The sequence below is a fragment of the Numida meleagris genome, chromosome 4, assembly GCF_002078875.1.
Source record: "Numida meleagris isolate 19003 breed g44 Domestic line chromosome 4, NumMel1.0, whole genome shotgun sequence".
NCBI lineage: Eukaryota > Metazoa > Chordata > Aves > Galliformes > Numididae > Numida > Numida meleagris.
The window spans coordinates 24,417,605-24,436,488 of record NC_034412.1 but is presented as its reverse complement, the minus strand read 5'-3'; the positions used below and the strand labels follow the sequence as shown (position 1 = coordinate 24,436,488).

Here is an 18,884-nt window from a genome sequence, read left to right as displayed (position 1 = left end):
AGAGGAGAGGAGAGGAGAGGAGAGGAGAGGAGAGGAGAGGAGAGGAGAGGAGAGGAAGTAGCATTCTTTGTAAGTACGAACTCTGGTTTAACTTGAAGATGTTCTATGTATCAGTCAGGTAGAAACAACAGATTAATCACCAGTATGATAGAGGTGGCTGTCAAAACCCTCATTTCATTCTTAAATAGAAACCAAACTCCTACCACTGGCACTGCCTCCCCCCAGAAACTGTCATGCAACACCTCTGCTTCTACATTCTCTTTCTCACTAATGATCCCACCGAATGGGAGAGCATTCCTAGACACTTCTTGCAATCCTCAGCCTTGATAATTTAACCATATTTATTTTCTTGTACAACTGAATTGACAAAACCACATTGGTCTTTACATGAAAAACCATTTCTGCAGTGTGGTCCTCTCCAGGTAGACTACATACAGTCACCTTGCTTGCAAGAATTCAACCTGTTCATACAGTGCCAACAGAGCCGGTTTGGAGCTACAGCCGCTTCTCCATTTCTACTTAAACTCATGTTCGATATGTATGTTCAGAAATACATCTGTAAATGCATGAAAAAAATACAAGGCAGAGCTTATTGCTAAGTCTTAAAATATTGGACATAAAGGTAAACAAAGCTCCATTCTGGTGCTGTCTATGGATTAGGTCCCAGCCCAACTGTAGTTCGCTTGGTTTTGGGGGGAGGTTCCTTTCTTCAGCACCACTTCCTCCTCCTGGATAACCATGTGTTCATGCATGTGTGAGTATACACGCAGATAGGAAGGTCTGCTTTCAACAGGGATGTTTTACTTTGACTTCATTTTATATAGAAATTACTTTAATGGCAACACATATGTATGATGTGGGGAAAAATATACCCACCTGTTTACTCACTGCTGCCCATGAAAGTAACCACAGAGGCAGTGTGGGATTCAGTACATGGCTTGAAGTACACCAACATCTTAATTTCGGTGAAGAGTTCAACAACAGCACTCTTTCTGGGTTTTCCCAGAAACTCACATAAAAAACATATAAAACATACAAAACTCATATAAAATTAAGTGTGTTAGTCCCCACGTTATGCCTTACTAGATCAACGCATACAGTTCAGAAGAGGACAAGTAGCTAGGTGAAGTTTGCCATTTACGAAGCCCAAGGAAAAAAATATCGGAGCACGCATCATTCAGTATCTCTGAAGAAAGAATTTTGCTGGAACTAAACTCACTTAGAAAGCAGAGATGTCAAAGAGCTTATATAGGTCTACATACTGCACACACAAAGAATAAGACAGTGTCCTCTGGAACAGGGAGAACATAAGGAAACAATGTTCATTTCTGTTTTTCATATTCAGAAAATTCTCTAGGAACAGGTCTGCACTCTAAGATGGAAGCACAGAATCTTTCAGATAGGTGCAATTAAATAACAAAAGCTGGCTAACAGGGATGTTCCTCTGCATTATATTAGTATTTTGTTATTATTAGCAGTATTATGTATTATGTTAGTGGAGTTATTGGTGGTAGGTGAATGGTTGGACTGGATGATCTTGTAGGTCTTCTCCAACCTAGCTAATTCTATGATTCTGTGATTCATTATCTTCTTAGTCCTCTATATTCTAGGGCATTTAATCATGAAAGAGCCAGCAGTGATAAACATTGAGATGTACAGAAATTTCTTTGCCAGCTCTAGATTCTGACCTGCATAATGTGTAAGGTTACCATGCCACAAGGCTAGAAGGCCTTCCTCTGACTAAAACCTATGATAACTTTTATACAACTTTACTGAAGATATTTTCTTTCTTCTTATATGGATTTTAATTTTTTTCTTTGTGTTCACAATCAAGAATTTTAGTATTCTTTTTACAAAATAAAATAATCTGTGGTGTGTCAAAGTGGGTATTCTTATGACAACAAAAGACGAGGATGAGGGAAGGAATTGTAGAAAGAGAAGAGAGATTGAAAAAGCAAACAAACAGGATGAGAATGTAGAGGGCAAAGAACAGATGGCCAGGGCCTGTGCAAGAATCTGTGACGATGGAAGAAACAGGAAGGCTTGGATAACAAGGTAAGAACACTGTGAAAATAACCATAGGTGGAAGAAGGAAAGAGAGCTAACAAGGATAAAGGAATCAGATGGAGGAAGGATGAAGACAAATTATATAATACTTAACAGAGAGATAAGGACAAATGGCAGGTGATGGGTTATAGTGAATTAAAAGAAAAACAAACAAAAAAAACCCCACATAAAACAAAAAAAAAATCCCCTACCAATTTGCAAATGCTGTGTATGTATGACAGCAAAGGAGCACATCTGGCCAAAGACAGTGATTCACCTTCCCACTCACCAGCTCTAAAAAGGTCTGATTGCAAAGAAGCACAGTAGCAGAAAGACGATTTCAATCCTTAGAGCAATCCTGGGACATTTTTCAAGGGAACTGACAAATAATTTCAAGGAACATTAACCACACTGAGAGAAATATGACTCCTTCCAATAGCTGTGGGATTGATTGGGAGGAAAAGCTACTTACTGCCTCCCCGCTACATTTCTTAAAAGAGATATCTGGTCTGACATATGAACAACCTTCTGCCACAAGCGTAACTGATCAGATGTGGAAAACAGTACAGAAAGATCTATTCTGCTGTACTGGAAAGTCTTATATCTCCAGCCTGTCTGTTCACACAGACCTCCTCAGAACCAACACATGATTAAGCAAAGTGCAAGAAAGCAGGAAAAATCCCACCAGGAAGAAAGCTGTTCAAAGAAAGGATGAGTGCAAATGACACTAAATCATTCAAGTAAAAAGCCAAGAAAAAAACATCTCCATGATAGAATTTACATTGTTTGCAAAACACGGTGGCAACTTGCAAGAAGCTAACATCCGTAAAACAGAAGAGCTAGGTAGGAAACCATCCTGTTCGTTTCACAGACCACTGTGGTCAGCTGACTGCCCACCATCCTGGCCTGGCCACTAATTCAGTCCCACATCCCTAGAGGGCTGTTCATGCTTACTTTGCAAATGTCCTGTCATGTTTAGCTGTACATTTGTGCAGCAGTTTGTGCGTGTCAAGTGCTACATACTGATGATAACCATCCCTTCCACCTCTGGCCTATGCTCTGGTTTGTGTCAAGGAACAGAGATTAGATGTATGTAGGTAATTTATAATGTGTTGCGCACACACCATTGTCAGGGTTCCTCTGTGGCAACTCAGTGACGTGTACTTGGAAGAGGAACGTTTAACCCTGACATGCAATAGCAGCAGGTTTCAATTCTCTTCCTCTCCAAGATCTGACTGATACTGCTCTAGCTCAACACTACTTTTATTCTCCAGCAAACGTTTTTGTTGGCTGTATTCCTTCTAGTTTCCCATTCTCAACCACTCCAACCACCAGTGTCAACCTAACGTGTAGCTTGTCTTCCCAAAATTCTAAAGCATCTCCAACCTGGCGTTGGCCATGCAAAGGCAGGCCTTTGCACTGGATGAGGATCAAACTGAGATCTCACATGCTAACCACGAGCATTCACAGTTGCTATCCCACTGCCATTATGGTGTTACAGAGTAATATCATATGCTCCATTTTCTTGCAGTCAGAATACTCAACCAAAAATGGTATGAAAAGCCATTGCTTTTATGCATCCCACAGAACTGTGGCACTCCATTTTCTAATTGTTCATAACTTTCCTAAATTACTTACTTGAGGTTTGAAGTACTCTACGCTTTGTTTCAGGCCAGAAACAGAGGCAAGCACCATGTGCTTTTAGCTTTAAGAAACACAGTTCAAGAGCTTTAGGGTGATGTTCGTAGTCAAGGGGTATATTTCTTTCCTACATTAAATCCATCTCACCACTGAAAATATTAAGTGGAATTGACACCGGGCATGGAGAGAAAGCACTTCAAAGCATTCCTCTAGATAATAAAGAATGATTAAATAAAAAAAAGACTGATAATAGAGTAAAAATGCAAAGACTAACAGCCAAAGAACAATGTGAACATATTGAAAACAGTCCTGCTGTGTTCAAAGAAAGGCACAGAGCTCCATTAAAGGAAAACACTCAGCAACTGCTGTTGACGAAAACAATAAAGCTTAAGAATAAAAAGGCACATCAATGTGCAGAATTGTTTCCTAAAATACTGCACAAAGTAAACATGCAACTGCTTTTTACATACTAACTTGCCAGGGCCTCCAAACACACAGAAGTAAACGTCAAGCTGGCTGGTCACACCGTCAGGACGCTCATGGCACAGCAGAGCATCCACGGTCAACTGCAAAACTGTCACTCTGCTCTCAGGTTGTATTTGCACCTCTTATGCAACGCCATTTTGCATCCATCCCATACAGTGAACCAGACTGCAGTACCAGCATGTCCCAGGTTCGCTGGTGCTTCACTACAGGATGATTTGCAATTCTGGTGAAGCACACACTGAAAGTACACGCTCGCTACCTAAATACAACTAAACAACTTTTTTCTTTTTCTTTTTTTTTAAAAAAAAGATTGTGGAAGGAAGAGAAAAATGAATGTGTAATGACTTGCCCTGAGTTATTACAACTCACTTGAGCAACATGAAGCAGGGAATCATGTTTGCTGCAGGACTCAGAGTGTGAGAGAAACACCTGGGAGACAGTCATAGTTATAGAAATATAGGCAAGAACAAGAGCAGAGATTAAAGCCACACAGAATAAGAACATTTAACTCAGAAATCAAAGAAAAGTCAGCAGATTTTTTACAGCAAGAGAGCACTAAAAAAGGGACTGGCAGCAGATTGTAGAAAAAAAAGAAGACGGTCCACCATATTTCTGTACTCAAAAAGCATCTTTTCATAAACTCTGCATTATTGGTATATGTTGTAGGTATGGAGAAATTTTCAGTACAAGAACTCTCTTATTGCATGTTACAAATTTTACTGTACAAGATTACCTCAATTTTAATGCCTTCTTTGAAAGAATCAGTTCAAAAACTTCCCGCAGGTTGGGAATAAATATCACTTTCTAGAGAAAAAGCGGACCCCGAGGCCCCAAAGAAGTTATATGTGCTATTCAAAACGAAAGGCTGATGCACAAATTCTTCTAGGTGAAGAACACTTCTTCTAAAATATCATGATATTATGTCTGTAAGTTGTAATCAGTTATAATGAGTGGGTATATATTTTTTTAATTTTGGATTGTAACTTATGTCAGTGACTAAAAATAGCATGAAAAACTCAAGCTAAGTGAGGATTTTTTTGGAGATCTAAACAAACAGAGCTTCAGCTCTCCATACAATTGGCTGATGAAGCACTACAATGGTTAAAAAAAATGAAAAATAAAAATAAAATAAAATTCTAAAGTTAGATCTGTGTTCTCATAAGCAATGTTTACGTGCTTTGCACTAGTATTCACGTGGGTATTACTGATATACTCGCCACTCCCACAAACATAATCCATTCTGTGTTTCAAGATTAAATTTAGGCCTATAATCCTAACTTATACATGAGATTGAAATATCCCATGGCAAGTGAGGTATGGCTCTGTTCTCAGAAGGTCCCACTAAGTATGAGAGGAGTCCTTCCTACATTTGCTTTTGGATAAGGAAAACTGAATGGGCCCCGGACATGGAAGATACAAGTGAGAAGTTCTCCCTCTATTGCAACCTTCACTCACCCATGTATAAATCTTATAGTGCTAACTGCAGCTCTTTTAAAGATCATTCATGTAGAGTAAGTCACTGTACATTTAAAGTCCCTTTTAATTCAGTTATGTTTCCATCTAGATGAAAAAATCCATTTAGATTTGCCTTAATTGTTAAGTTAGCAGTTACTCAGAGAAGATGTCTTGCCATGAGCTTCTGGTTTTTGCATTATTCATTTGCAGTACCATTTGGTAAGTACCAGTAATGCAACAGAATAAAACAACACCTCTGCATGACTGACAGAACGAGAAAAAAACCCTAAAAATGTTAACATGAAGGATGCTTTTTACTGTTCATAAGCATATTTATTATAAGCCTACAAAGTCCAAAGTGATAGTTAGCAGGTCTGTTTAAAGCAGACAGAACACTGACAAATATTTTCCCTTGGAAAGAAAGGCTAAGAAAGAAAAAACGTTCTAATTTTTCCCTAAAGAGCTTTTAAACCTTGCTATCCTAACCAGCTGGGCCGTATACTGATAAGGCCTGCAGGGACTACGCACAGTCTAAGTCAAAACACAATATTCGTCTGATACTCCCTGAGCTCAAGTCCTGCCTAAAGATTACAAAAAAAATATCGAAACTATACTCTGTAAGCCCAAATTCTGCTCTGAGATATTATCAGTAAAATACATTATCAAACTTCAGAGTTTTGACAGCACTCTTGCATAGTCACTCATGCCAATTTCCTAGTTCTCAAGCAATGCTCAGACAGATAACCAAGTCATCTCAAATTCCAGATACAATGAACGCTCTTTGATGGAATTACAGTGTGCTCAGTGATAATGATAGCAGCATGACTGTGACAAGATAGACCTTTCCCTTAAAGCCTCCCTGCTTCAAACTGACTTCACACATTCTGGTTTTGCACTCTGATGAATAAGTTGTTTCTGTTTCATTCCCTCCAGAACAGCAAATGCTATGAAGTGAGTCTTAAAATAGAAGTGAACAATAGTATTTTTATTTCTGCATGGATACCAATTTTCTGATGTAAATGTGCAATATTAATCAAACGACAAGATTTCAAGGTCAGAGTTCCAATTAATTAAGATCACATTTCACGTCTCCATCAAACCCAGCTTTGAAAGGCAGTATTGCCTCTGCCTTATCCCCAGGCTGGATGCTCCTGGCCTTGCAGAAGAGGCAAACTTGCATGCTTGCCAAACAGCAAGGAACTCTAAACTTTCATAGGATTTGGGCTTTGTGCCAATGTACCGCACTGTGTCTCACCCTGGCTGTGGCCACTGGGGGGCTCGGCTGTACATGCAGGCAAAGAACTGTGTCTCTGTCAGATTTGACAAGGATTTTGGAAAGGGTGCTCCATGTTTATTCCCAATTTCCTTGCAGTTCAGATCAACAGTTTTACTGAAGTAACAGGATCAGGACTACACATCAGCAGTCAGCACGCAAGCCTCTTCAAAATGGAAAGGTATATGGTCTGATGACATTACCTAAAAAAAAAAATCCTAAAAGCAGTATTTTTCCTGCATTATACCAGAAGGAATATATAACATATATATATATATATGTTATATATTCATATATATATATATATATATATATTCACCAGGGCATAGTAACAACATACTCTTTTTAATAGGATGACATTCTTCCTTCAAACCTATTTTATAATCCTTACAGTTACTACAGAGCTAGCTTTAAAATAAAAAAATAAAAGGTCTTAAATCATGCTGGTTTTAGCTTATGCTCATCAAGGGGGCGGGAAAGGAAAACCTACACTTCACAGTTGCCATCAATCTAGCTACATATTAACAGCTAGTAAAAGGAAAAGCATGAAATTCTGCTAATGAGCACCAAATTATGAGATTGCTTAATTCTGAAACCAGCCTCCAGAGCACCATATTTTTAGAAGTCTGCCATGACAGCAGTAACTAAGCATACCTTCCAGGGCTTTGTAGCATGCCATTAAACATAATCCAGAAGGCTCTAATGAGTTGCAGCATTAGAAGAGCATTCTCTGCTAGACATTTTAAGACTTACTAAACTCAGAATCATCTCAAGACATAAACAGTTTTAAAGTTCAAGATGCAAATGGGTAGCAAAAAAACTGAACTGCTTCAAATAAAAGTTTATTAGCATCTTCCAGGAGACCGATTCAGGGAAGCGGCGGTACAGAATCAGCAAATGAACAAGCATAGCTGTAATCAACATATTCTCTGTTTAAACAATGCAGATTCTCAGCCATTTGCTTTTTGGAGAGTTCTTACAGCTCCCACTGGATGGTATGAAGATGTAACCTAGACACACTATACCAGCTCCACAGCTGGATACTTCTTTATGTGTCCAGTCCTTTATTTCAAAGAAAACATATAGGTCTGTGAAAGTCTGCAGGCTGAAAATAGGGGTAAGTCATTCTAATTGCCTCTCTTGGGAGAGTCATTACTAGTAAGAAAAAAAAACACTAATGCGAGCCAGAAGGGAGTAGAATCATCCAGCGGGGCTGTGACTGCTGATTGTCACAATGGCCAGGCCAGTGCAAGGAAGGATAAAGAAATAAATAAGTAGAAAGCTAAATTAGATACCCTGAAATACGAGGAGAAAAGAAAGCTCAGCACAAGTATGGAAAGAATACCATAACTGCTTAGTCAACACACTGGGATCCCCCGTATATATTGTAATGGGCATTAAAAAGAGAACTCTTCAGCAATTAGACTTATTTTTCCTGGAAAGAGACAAATAGTACACATTCTGCAACCTAATAAAACAAAACTATAAGCAAACATTTTACAGGAAAATGTCTAGATAAATAATTCTTAAGTCACGTGCATTAGTTGCAAAAGTAACCAAGTAAATCTCTGGTGAACCTCAGCTCAGCACCAACGCCTCCAAGCCAGACAGCTACAAGCACTTGTACCTCGTGCAGCCAGGAACCCATCTCAGAGCTGCGTGGAGGCACATGGACAACCCATCATAGGTCAGGGAAAGGAGGAGGCTGCTCAGACCAAAAGAATCATAGAATCATAGAACCGCTTGGGTTGGAAGGGATCCCAAGGACCATCAAGTTCCAACCACCCTGCCACAGGCAGGGCCACCAACCTCCAGATCTGGTACTAGACCAGGTTGCTCAGGGCTCCATCCAACCTGGTCTTGAACACCTCCAGGGATGGAGCATCCACAGCCTCCCTGGTCAGCTTGTTCCAGCACCTCACCACTCTCCCTGAGAAGAACTTCTGCCTGACATCCAAGAAGGTGGGCAGCATAAGCTTCTTTGGCTTCAGTCAGCAGCCAGCCTCAAGCAGTTGCTGTCCAACAGCCTTCTGCGCGGTAACCCAGACACAACATTTGAGGAGACATACGTCTGTCTAAAAAGGATAGAAGTAAATTCATCTGTATCTTGAAAAAATATCTGGTGATTAGAACTCATTTTTTTCTGTGTGTATTCTGAATAAATAAGGTTGTCTCCTTCCAGCTGTTGTCAAACATAACCCAGGAGGACTCGAGCCACATTACTCACCAATAGGATGATTTTTTTTCCTTTAACTATTTTCCAACAATGTGCATTCCTAACAATAGCACCTGCTAGTATAGCATTCCCTGAGTCTTTTTTTTTAAAATGGATATTGTAAACGAAGTAAATTCTTTCTCTTTTCACACTTCAGTGTCCCTAAGTACAAACAATTTGGTATACGCAAAGTCACTCTATTTCAACAAGTTCACTCCTGGAGAACCTTTTTTTTTAAAGAAAGCTAAGTGCAAAAAGTAAGTTAGGATGTATTAATTTCTCAATTCTTCCCCTGGCTCAATAAATGAGTCGTGGAAAGTGAAAATGCCTCCTCCTACCAATCCCAGGGCAGGGATTTAAGGAACAGGACCTCAGCTAACCTCTTCCATTTCAGCTAACACTTGCCCAACACAGTGCTTAGTGGGAGAAATAAAGTGGCCAGAAACTCGCCCTCCATCTCTGTTGATTGTGAGTATCTTGAACCAAGGCCACAAAACTGTGTAAAAAGTCCATCTCTTATCCTCCTCTGATATTAGTCTGATATTAGTCTCCGTGTAACTAGGGACTCCAGATGGGACCAGAGGCCCTATGCTGAGCTGACCATTTTTTGGTCCCGAAAGAACATACAAAGGGTTATGGTCTTGGTTGACACAGGCGCGGAAACATCAATTATTTATGGGGATCCAACTAAGTTTAACGGGGATAGAGCGATGATCAGTGGCTTCAGGGAACAGACCATTCCAGTTACCCAGATGTGGTTGAAATTGGGGGTTGGGCATTTGCCACCCCAGGAGTATAATGTGTCTGTTGCCGCAGTCCCAGGGTACATCTTGGGCACAGACATTTTATGGGGTCTGGCTCTCCAGACAACCGTAGGAGAATTCAGACTCCAACAGAGATGTATTAGTATCCAGGCAGTGCAGGTGATATTGAGAGGCCATGCGAAGCATGAGCCTATTTGCCTGCTGGAACCGCGCCGGATTACTATATATGAGACAGTATAGACTCCTGGGGGGGGCAAGATGAAATATCAAGGACTGTGCAGGAATTAGAAAAAGCTGGGATCATAAGACCTGCACACAGCCCATATAATTCCCCCATGTGGCCAGTGCAGAAGTCAGATGGCACATGGAGAATGACAGTAGACTATAGAGAATTAAATAAGGTCACGCCGCCTGTTCCGGCAACCGTACCCAATATTGCCTCCCTAATGGACACACTGAGTAGGGAAATAAAAACCTACCATTGTGTCCTAGACTTGGCAAATGCGTTCTTCAGTATTCCAACTGCTGAAGAATCGCAAGACCAGTTCGCATTTACATGGGGAGGCAGGCAGTAGACCTTTCAGGTCCTGCCACAGGGGTATGTGCATTCACCAACATACTGCCATAAACTAGTGGTGCATGACCTGGCAAACCAGGGAAAACCTAACACTGTTAGCTTGTATCGTTATAGCGATGATCTCATGTTGACATCTGACTCACTGGAGGCAGCAGGACAGGTGGCAGATTCATTAACTACCTATCTGCAGGAAAAAGGATGGGCTATAAACCCCCAGAAGGTGCAGGGTCCAGGCCTGTCCGTGAAATTCCTGGGGGTAGTTTGGTCAGGAAAGACCCAAGTACTACCCAGTGCTGACATAGATAAGGTTCAGGCATTCCCAGTCCCTACAACACCAAAGCAGCTGCAGGAGTTCTTATGTATACTGGGATACTGAAACAGTTATTAGCTGCCTACTCCGGATGTGGTACAGACAGCCAGGAGGTACCCGCATTATAGGTGGTAGAGCCAATAACCCAAACATTCGAGGTCATAGTTAAGACCACCTTGCTGATTCAGGGGTGGGTGAAAGATCTGACCCACCTTCCTGAGACAGGGGTGGCCCAAGCACAGACAGTGGCACAATGGGTCGCCTGTCTCAGCCAGAGGAGTAGTTTGTCTTCATCACTGTTGAAAGAAGAACTTCAAAAGATCTTAGGCCCAGTGATGTATCACAGCAATGCACTGAAAGAAACAATGGTCGCTCCACTGGAGAAGAGTTCCGTTCAGGAGGGGAAATATCCCATTCCTGAAGACGTATAGGGATGGGACCAGCAAAGGTAACCCGAGCAAGTGGAAAGCAGTGGCGTACCATCCCTCCACTGACACAATCTGGCTTGAAGAAGGGGATGGTCAAAGTAGCCAATGGGCAGAGCTGCGAGCCATGTGGATGGTCATAAACAAGGAACCCGGTGACATTGCACTGAACATCTGCACAGATAGTTGGGCTGTGTATCAGGGGCTCACTCTTTGGATTGCACAGTGGGTCACCCAAGACTGGACCATCCACGCCCGACCGATCTGGGGTAAGGAGATGTGGCTAGACACACAGAATGTGGTTAAAAATAGAACCATACATGTCTACCAGTTTCTGGACATCACTCCCTGCTGTCACCAGGAAATGATGAGGCCAACACGCTGGCTCAAATACAGTGGATTGAGAACTCTCCTTCCGAGAACACAGCCCACTGGCTACACCAAAAGCTGCAACATGCTGGACAGAAGACAATGTGGGCAGCTGCAAAGGCATGGGGGCTGCCCATAACAATGTCAGATATCGTCCAGGCATGTCATAATTGCAAAGCTTGCTTGAGAATGAGACTGAAACTCTTGCCAGAGATGACCGCCTACCTTGCTGGATGTGATGGGCAATTGTGTAAGTGTTGTATCCTTGTATTAGGGACAGCTCACCCTCCAGCTGACTCCTTCATTGCTTCATGCTGTGAAGGGATGGGAACTGTTGAATCATGGCCTGAACCACTGATTGAGCACCTGGGGAAAAGACCCAGTCATTCCTGGAAGCACAGGTGAAGGCAATTCACCTGTGTGACCAGAAGCCTCATTTAAGGGCTGACTGCCACTGAGGAAGGATCTCTTTCTAGAGATTCCCTGTGAACCCAGCATCTTCTGATATGGGTGAGCAATGTACTTCCCTTCCTCTGTAGCACTTTTCTTTTGTGCTGGTCCTTCCTCCTCTTTTGTGACATCCCTTTGATTGTATTGATCTTTCCAATGGCTAAACCATGTATGCCAGTTCAGGGGTTTGCAGCCATCTTCAAGCACCTGCCCCACCAAAGTAAGTGGGAAAGCAAAAAAAAAAAAAAAAAAAAAAAAAAACCTACGTCAAAAGAAATAACTTCAGTTCAATCACTGTCTTTAATTGCCATCTCTGCCTAAGGGGATCACACTGAAGAGGTAACAGGAGGCAACTGGGTTTAGAAACCCATCAGGATATCATCAGGATATCTGTGTTCACATGAGGAAAAATACAAATACCAAATACAGATGAGTTAGACTCACACATGGAGTCTTGTAAAACTGTCCAGAGTGCTATTCATTTGAAAATATCATTCTCTTTTTTTTCCTCTGATGATCTTTCCCTCTGAAATGCTGAACATTTCCACTCTCATCAGAAAAATAATGTAATGAATAAAAGTATTTTTGAAGATTCAGAGCATGGTTTAAAGAGAACTCCTTAAGGCCGTATGTCAGGAATAAGGCTTGGTTTGCAGTAGGATCTAGTACCAAAACTTTTGACTGGAATTGTTTGACATAACTGTTTATATCGGCAACTCAATACCAAGTCAATGGAAGCTGACCTTCTGTATCAGAAAAATGAAACTTCACAGGAGTAGGAATAAGTGCATGGGTAATACCAGTCAATTAAAATGAATTTAAGCATAGTCGTGCCCGAAAATGGTATGATCTTACCCACATGAAGAGAGGAAATTTTTCACATCTGGACTTTCCTGAGTTCTGAAAACAAAGGCAGTAAAGGAGTGGACAAAAATGGCCATGGGACAACTTAATATTAACCAAGTCTCAGTATGCACAAGGTATAGTTTATATCTGTGATACTAACAGATCATCTGAGATGCTGAGGTAGTTACATAAAGCAGAGTGAGTCAGTGGCAGAACCTGAAATTACGGACTCAATGTTGGAGCACAAGAGCAGCTATTTCCAGCAGCACTGAGCTGCTCATCCAAAGCAGCTGCCTGAAAGGCTGCCAACACACAGACGCAGCTAGTAAGCACTGCCTTCAGCAGCACTTCCTCTCTGCTGCTACAGACCCCTGAATCACCAGCTCATGAAAGACAGAGTCTTTCAGTTTGATAATGAAAGAGATTTACAAACAGTGGCAGCATAGACAGGGATAACTGACGAGGTGACCTCTTGGCTGTTCACACTACACACAACGCACAAACAATGAACTTTAGCTACTTCCCTACTGCATTGATCAGGACTGTTGATTTCTCTTGGTGAAACGGCTTCAGATTCACAAAATACTTTTTCAATTCATGTTGGGGAAGAAAGTGTGTTTTCGTACATACAATTTGCAGAAGTAAAGAAATAGCTGAAATCGACAGATGATAGCAATAATGACACCAGAGCTATGCCTGAAGAAAACACCATCTGTAAAAATTCCCAGAAGCTAAAAATAATTTTCCAGTAATTTGGGTGATTCTTTGATGAATAAACATAACGCTAAACAAGCATGGAAAAAGCTGTCATGGTTGCTGTGCAGACAATAAGGACAATAAAGCTAGTTTATGGAACTTATTATTTACTCCAGTTGCAATGAAACTGATGAATAGATGCTTTCCCTCTCCAATTAAGAGAGCCAAGAAGGATGCTTCTGAGAAGCTAGTAAAGATGTAGATCAAAAGAACATCAGTGTGGCAAAAGAAGATGCCTTGCTCTTTTGCAGAAGATCAAGAGCAATTTGTTCTTCTCTCCTAATAAAAGTGCAATATTGGATTGCAAATGTTCACTAATTAAGCTATCACTAAGAACAGATGTGAAAGAACAACAGCCATAAGTAGAAACCACAGCCACATTTACTTGGGATATCCATTTTCAGACCTCTCACAGCTTTTAGATCATTACCACATGATGGCCTACACTACGTAAGACACATAAAAGCGTATGTTGCCTAATTATTTAGAGGAAGTCCTTAAATGATGTTTCACATCACAAATAGCACGTTTTCAGCAGCAAGTGGCAAAAAAGTTTCCTAAAGCACCAGCAAAACTGGATTCCAAAACTATTCTGAGGTACTATCAAGCTAATGAGAAAGAATGTCCCATCATGTTTGTCAAATGTTTCCTACAGTAAACTCTGCACCGTGTGTGTGTGCATGTGCACATATGCTTGCATAAGAGCAAGTGATAATAGAAAGTGATAATGAGCAGGAGTGACAACAGGGTATAAGAACTAAACAAGCCCATTTGGGAAACAAGCACTTTCCTTAAAGCAGATTTACCTGAGTCTGCAATTCTTCTAATTTACACTTCTTGGCATGAAGAGCTTTACTTGGGAAAGCCCAGAAGTAATTGGAAGTTCCGATTCTGTCAGTGTCCACCATGCCGTCATCAACTAAGCTTTGCAGAACCTCTTTCACTGACATGGAAGCTAATTGAAGCAAAAGTATCAGATTAGATTTGTATAACACCTCCTTTGAACCACAGAGAATTATTAATATTGTAAGACATCATCTACAATCATCTGTCTGAATATTTTACTACAGTGTCAGCTAGCTGGAAGATTTCAGGAGGACACTGTGCTTGATGCTCCACTTCAAAGCACGAATCCCTTTGAAATCAGCAGTTTCAACAAAAAGGCTGCTGCTCTTCAGTGCAATCTGCTACCAAATGTTTGTAAACAGCTCACAACCATCATAAAATGTATGTGTGTATTACAGTACAATGCCATAACAAACTCATGAGAGGGCACTTGAAAAGTTGTTCTGCAAATTTAATTATAATATTCACTAACTTACAATTGCTTGATTAGGAATGTAGTTGCATTTCGCTTTGCAGCACTTACCAAAGCACTAAACAGCAGCAGAAGCACAAAGGCCACCTGTCTACGGGCTCACGAGGGGTAGATTTGACATTTGGTTATATTTAGTTCCAATATAGAAAGTCACTTGTAACGTTAGATATGTGCAATAATTGTTTGTCCGTTTTCTACCAAACACAGGGTACAATCCAGCATTTAAAAAATCACACCAGTTCAACAAGCCAAGTATTAGTTATTATCATCCATAAGCACTGAAAATCTGAACACCGTCAAGCTACGAGTTTTCAATGTCTGACTTCCAGTTTCAAGCCTAAAGGAGATCCCTGACCAGAAACACCTCATCTTCCGGAAGCTATAGGCTGGATGCCAATATAGGGGCATTTCCATAGACTAAGTTTTTCTTTCCAGAGGCAAACAGACTCAATTGGTCTGGCTAAGTGCCTCCACATTCGCAGGCAGGATGAATCTGGACTCTTCAAAGGTAGAAATGGTGTTAAGAACTCTATCTTTTAAAACATTAAATTCCTTTGGTTACAGCGTTTTGCATTTTCTTCCCACAATTTGGAACTCAGCATATGCAAGAGGTATTTTGACAAACCAATCAAGACAGCATCATAGTTCTGGAGATGCCATTGAGCATCTCCACTCACTGCTGACATGACGTGAGCCTGGCAAAGCACTGTTTTTCAATGTGCCCGTGGTCCTTTCCACAAACTTGTATATCCCTTACTCTCACAGTGCCATAGGGACATATTCATCAAGGACAGCAGCAACTACATAAATGCTGCACTTCTGCGCACCTTTATCACTGAACACAAAGGAAAGCAGAATGAGGGACACATAAAGCAACTCAACAGCGTTAAGATAAATCATCTGGGACCTAATCCAAAACCAATGGATCTCACCAGGAAAAGACAAACCCCTCTCCTTTACTACTATCTAGCCATTTTGGGAGGGGGAAATTCAACAGAACAATGGCATTTTAAGATATGTGTGACATCACAGACAGATACCTGTATCCTCTGCTCTCTGTCCACACACAATGATTTCACAGAATGAGAGCCCCTGGAAGGCAAGCACCTCAGAACCTGTAAAAAATCCCATCCTATGTTTTAGCGGTTAACTTGGAGCTCGCTGTGACATGTCAGCAATCTCTCATTTTGGCACTGCCATCCTATTTGAGTGACAAACATGAGCAAATCGCCACAACATTCTATTGATGTTACCTTTTATGCTGCGGCCCTCCTATTGGCCACTGCATGCCTTTCTAGTTATTTTTCCCCTTGCTATTAAAATCACAAGCCTAAATTTATAGTCAGGAAAATTTACACTGCTTGACCAGTCCCAAAAATCATTAGTGACTCAAGATAAATAATTTGTGCAAACACTTACTAATCCCTTTGTCTTTTGAAGCAATCTTCTCTATATCCTTCATCTGGAACACATCTTTCTGCGCAAAACATAAAAGACACTTCAGCTCCAAATGACAGCATCTGCTCAGCCCATGCAGCTTTTACACTACCTCAATGCCAACAAAAGTAACCAGGAAACACTCTGCATGATTATATTTTGCTGGGGAAATATGCTGCATATCCCTCAACAGAATTAGAACATTCTGAGAAATGACAAAAAGGACTATTGTCTTTAGGATATCAAAGAAAAGAGAAGGGCTTCTGTCTACAACATCATGGAATTTCGTCTGAAGTTAGAGTGAAAACCCCTTTGGGCACGATGAACCAAAGTTAGGCTGTCAGTGCTGGATGCACTGCTTTGCTTAAATACTCAAGGGTCCCAAAAAATGTTTTAATAGATGAGACGTTGTGTTTTATGCATGTCACCAGTATATCTGTAGCTCTGCTTTTGGATCTCCAGGTTTCTTCCCCCCATCTGTTCTGATGTTTTTTAACACTGGGATCTCTCCTGCCTCTCAAACTGCAGTGAGATCCTTCATAATCTCTCATGTTAATTGACTCAGCACACAAAGATGTGGCTCCAAGAAGAGGGAGCACACTGGGCAGCTTCCCACCTCCATCAAGAGGCCACCTGAGCTGACGTTCCGTGAATCCAGCGCTGTAATTTATACAGTGGTGACACAGGGCATCAGGGAGAAGCACAGCTGGATCTGCGCAGTGCCTCTACAACAAAGCCCTCGTAGGGTCTGTCTTCCCACCAGGTGTAAACACAGGACTACACTTAGCAAGACACTTACTGTCTCAGAAAAGATCTCCATCATGCGAGCTCTCTTCTCCTCAAAGCTCAGTCCTTTTTTCTTAGACTAGAAGAGGAAAAAAAAAGGGTGTGTTCTATCACTTGCAGAATTAACGTTAGCTGAGAATTCCTATCCCATTAGCTCTACATTAGCCATGCCTTCCTGCATATCCCCGGCTCCCACAGGGGCTGGCTGCACCTACTGCAGCACGCTGAGCTCCGTTCCCAGGCTGGACCTTCCATGGCACCTAACCCAGCCTCAGGTCCCACTATTTCCAGGCATATCCAGCTGACTGGTTTACTTTACTGGATCAAAATTATGTTCTGATCTCTATTCTCAGCAACAAGATGAGGATCGACGTTTAGAACCGGTCTTTAATTTCGTGTTCTAAGAGACACTACCGGGAAAGGCGGTGAAGCACATTTCCAGGCACGGCTCTGCAGCTAATGGCACTGCGCCTGCCCGCTCCTCACGAAACCAGAAGTGACACGCAGAGCACCACCGCGCTCCCCGCCGCAATGGACGCCGAGCCCAGCCCCGCCCCCGCGCTCCTCGGCGGCCCCCGGCCCCGCCACCGCCCCTCGCTACCGACTGCGCTAACGGCGGGCAGGGATTGGGCTCCCGGCCCACCGCGGCCCCGCTTACCATGGCGGCCTCCGGGGCGGGTTTGATTTCGGCGCCACCGGGATGGGAAAGGCCGCCTGCGCGCCTGCAGCGCCCCCTGGCGGCACCGGCTCCGCGGTGCGGGGAGCGAAGGGCCGGCAGTGCGGTGCCGGAAGAAAGCGGCTTCCGGACGCTTTTCAAATGGGTATTTTCAGAACGTGAAAAATAGGATAGCCGCACATATTAAAAGCAGACAACTATACATGGTTTAGTGGGAAATACTGGTAACAGATAGACGGTTGGACTGGATGATCTTAGAGGTCTTTTCCAGCCTTGGTGATGCCATGCTATGATGCTATGGAACGCTAACTCATATCTATGTCTTTCTATTAGAAATTTGTTCCCATTTTGGTATGGTTTTCTCGAGATCTAACAGTTTGAGTTGGAATTTTGGTACATGTTTGGAAGAAATGCTTAAGCTTCAGCAGTTTGTTGTTCCTTAGAACTGAGGTGGAGAAAAACACATGGCTTTGTCAGAGTGTTAGGTGTGCTTACATGAGCTGGAATTTGTACTCTGTCATTTCAGTTTTAAAATTCTGTAATTGAATTCCACTCACCAATACTGTTTTGAAAGGATGTTACAGCAGCAACGGAAGGCTGGAAGGTTAAGAAGTAGGAGAATGAAAATTATCAGTTCTACATTTCCATTTTGTTCCTATCGTGTATCTTCTTTATCAAACAGTCTTTCATTACATGAGGTATTTTTCCAACAGAGGGGAGGAATTGAACAACAGATTAATTTCTTTCCAGAAAAGTAATAGCATACTGTTTGAGTCCCGTGGGCTACACCTTTCCCAACACTGATAGGACTGACAGCACAATGGTGCTGCAGTGGAGCTCAAGGCTGGAGGGCAAGGAGAGCCCTCACTGCCGCTTGTCCACGGGAGACAATATCAGCTCCCCTGAGGTGCCACAGCCTGCAGTGGGCAACACAATCCAGGAGTGACCCACATAGCTCAATCTCTGCACATCTGCTGCCTCATTTCATGCTCGAGCTCCCAGCCTGCAAGCAGGCCTTCTCCCTGCAAAAATCTAACCCAGTGTGAAATGCTAG

At 42.0% G+C, this 18,884-nt stretch overlaps 1 protein-coding gene across 3 annotated transcripts in view; it reads right to left on the bottom strand.

Annotated features, from left to right (window-relative positions):
* Positions 1 to 17,911, bottom strand: part of MND1 (meiotic nuclear divisions 1) — a 43,296-nt gene extending 25,385 nt beyond the window's left edge. The window contains exons 1-5 of one of the 3 annotated variants that reach the window (XM_021394131.1): positions 17,569 to 17,728; positions 17,168 to 17,233; positions 16,351 to 16,429; positions 15,972 to 16,046; positions 14,420 to 14,568 (exon numbers count right to left, since the gene is read on the bottom strand). In XM_021394131.1, the coding sequence (XP_021249806.1) occupies positions 14,420 to 14,568; positions 15,972 to 16,046; positions 16,351 to 16,429; positions 17,168 to 17,191 (327 nt within the window). In that variant the 5' untranslated portion in view covers positions 17,192 to 17,233; positions 17,569 to 17,728. Of the gene's footprint in view, positions 1 to 14,419; positions 14,569 to 15,971; positions 16,047 to 16,350; positions 16,430 to 17,167; positions 17,234 to 17,568; positions 17,729 to 17,812 lie in introns of those variants that run through there. The other 2 variants (XM_021394133.1, XM_021394134.1) reach the window with 2 other exon arrangements.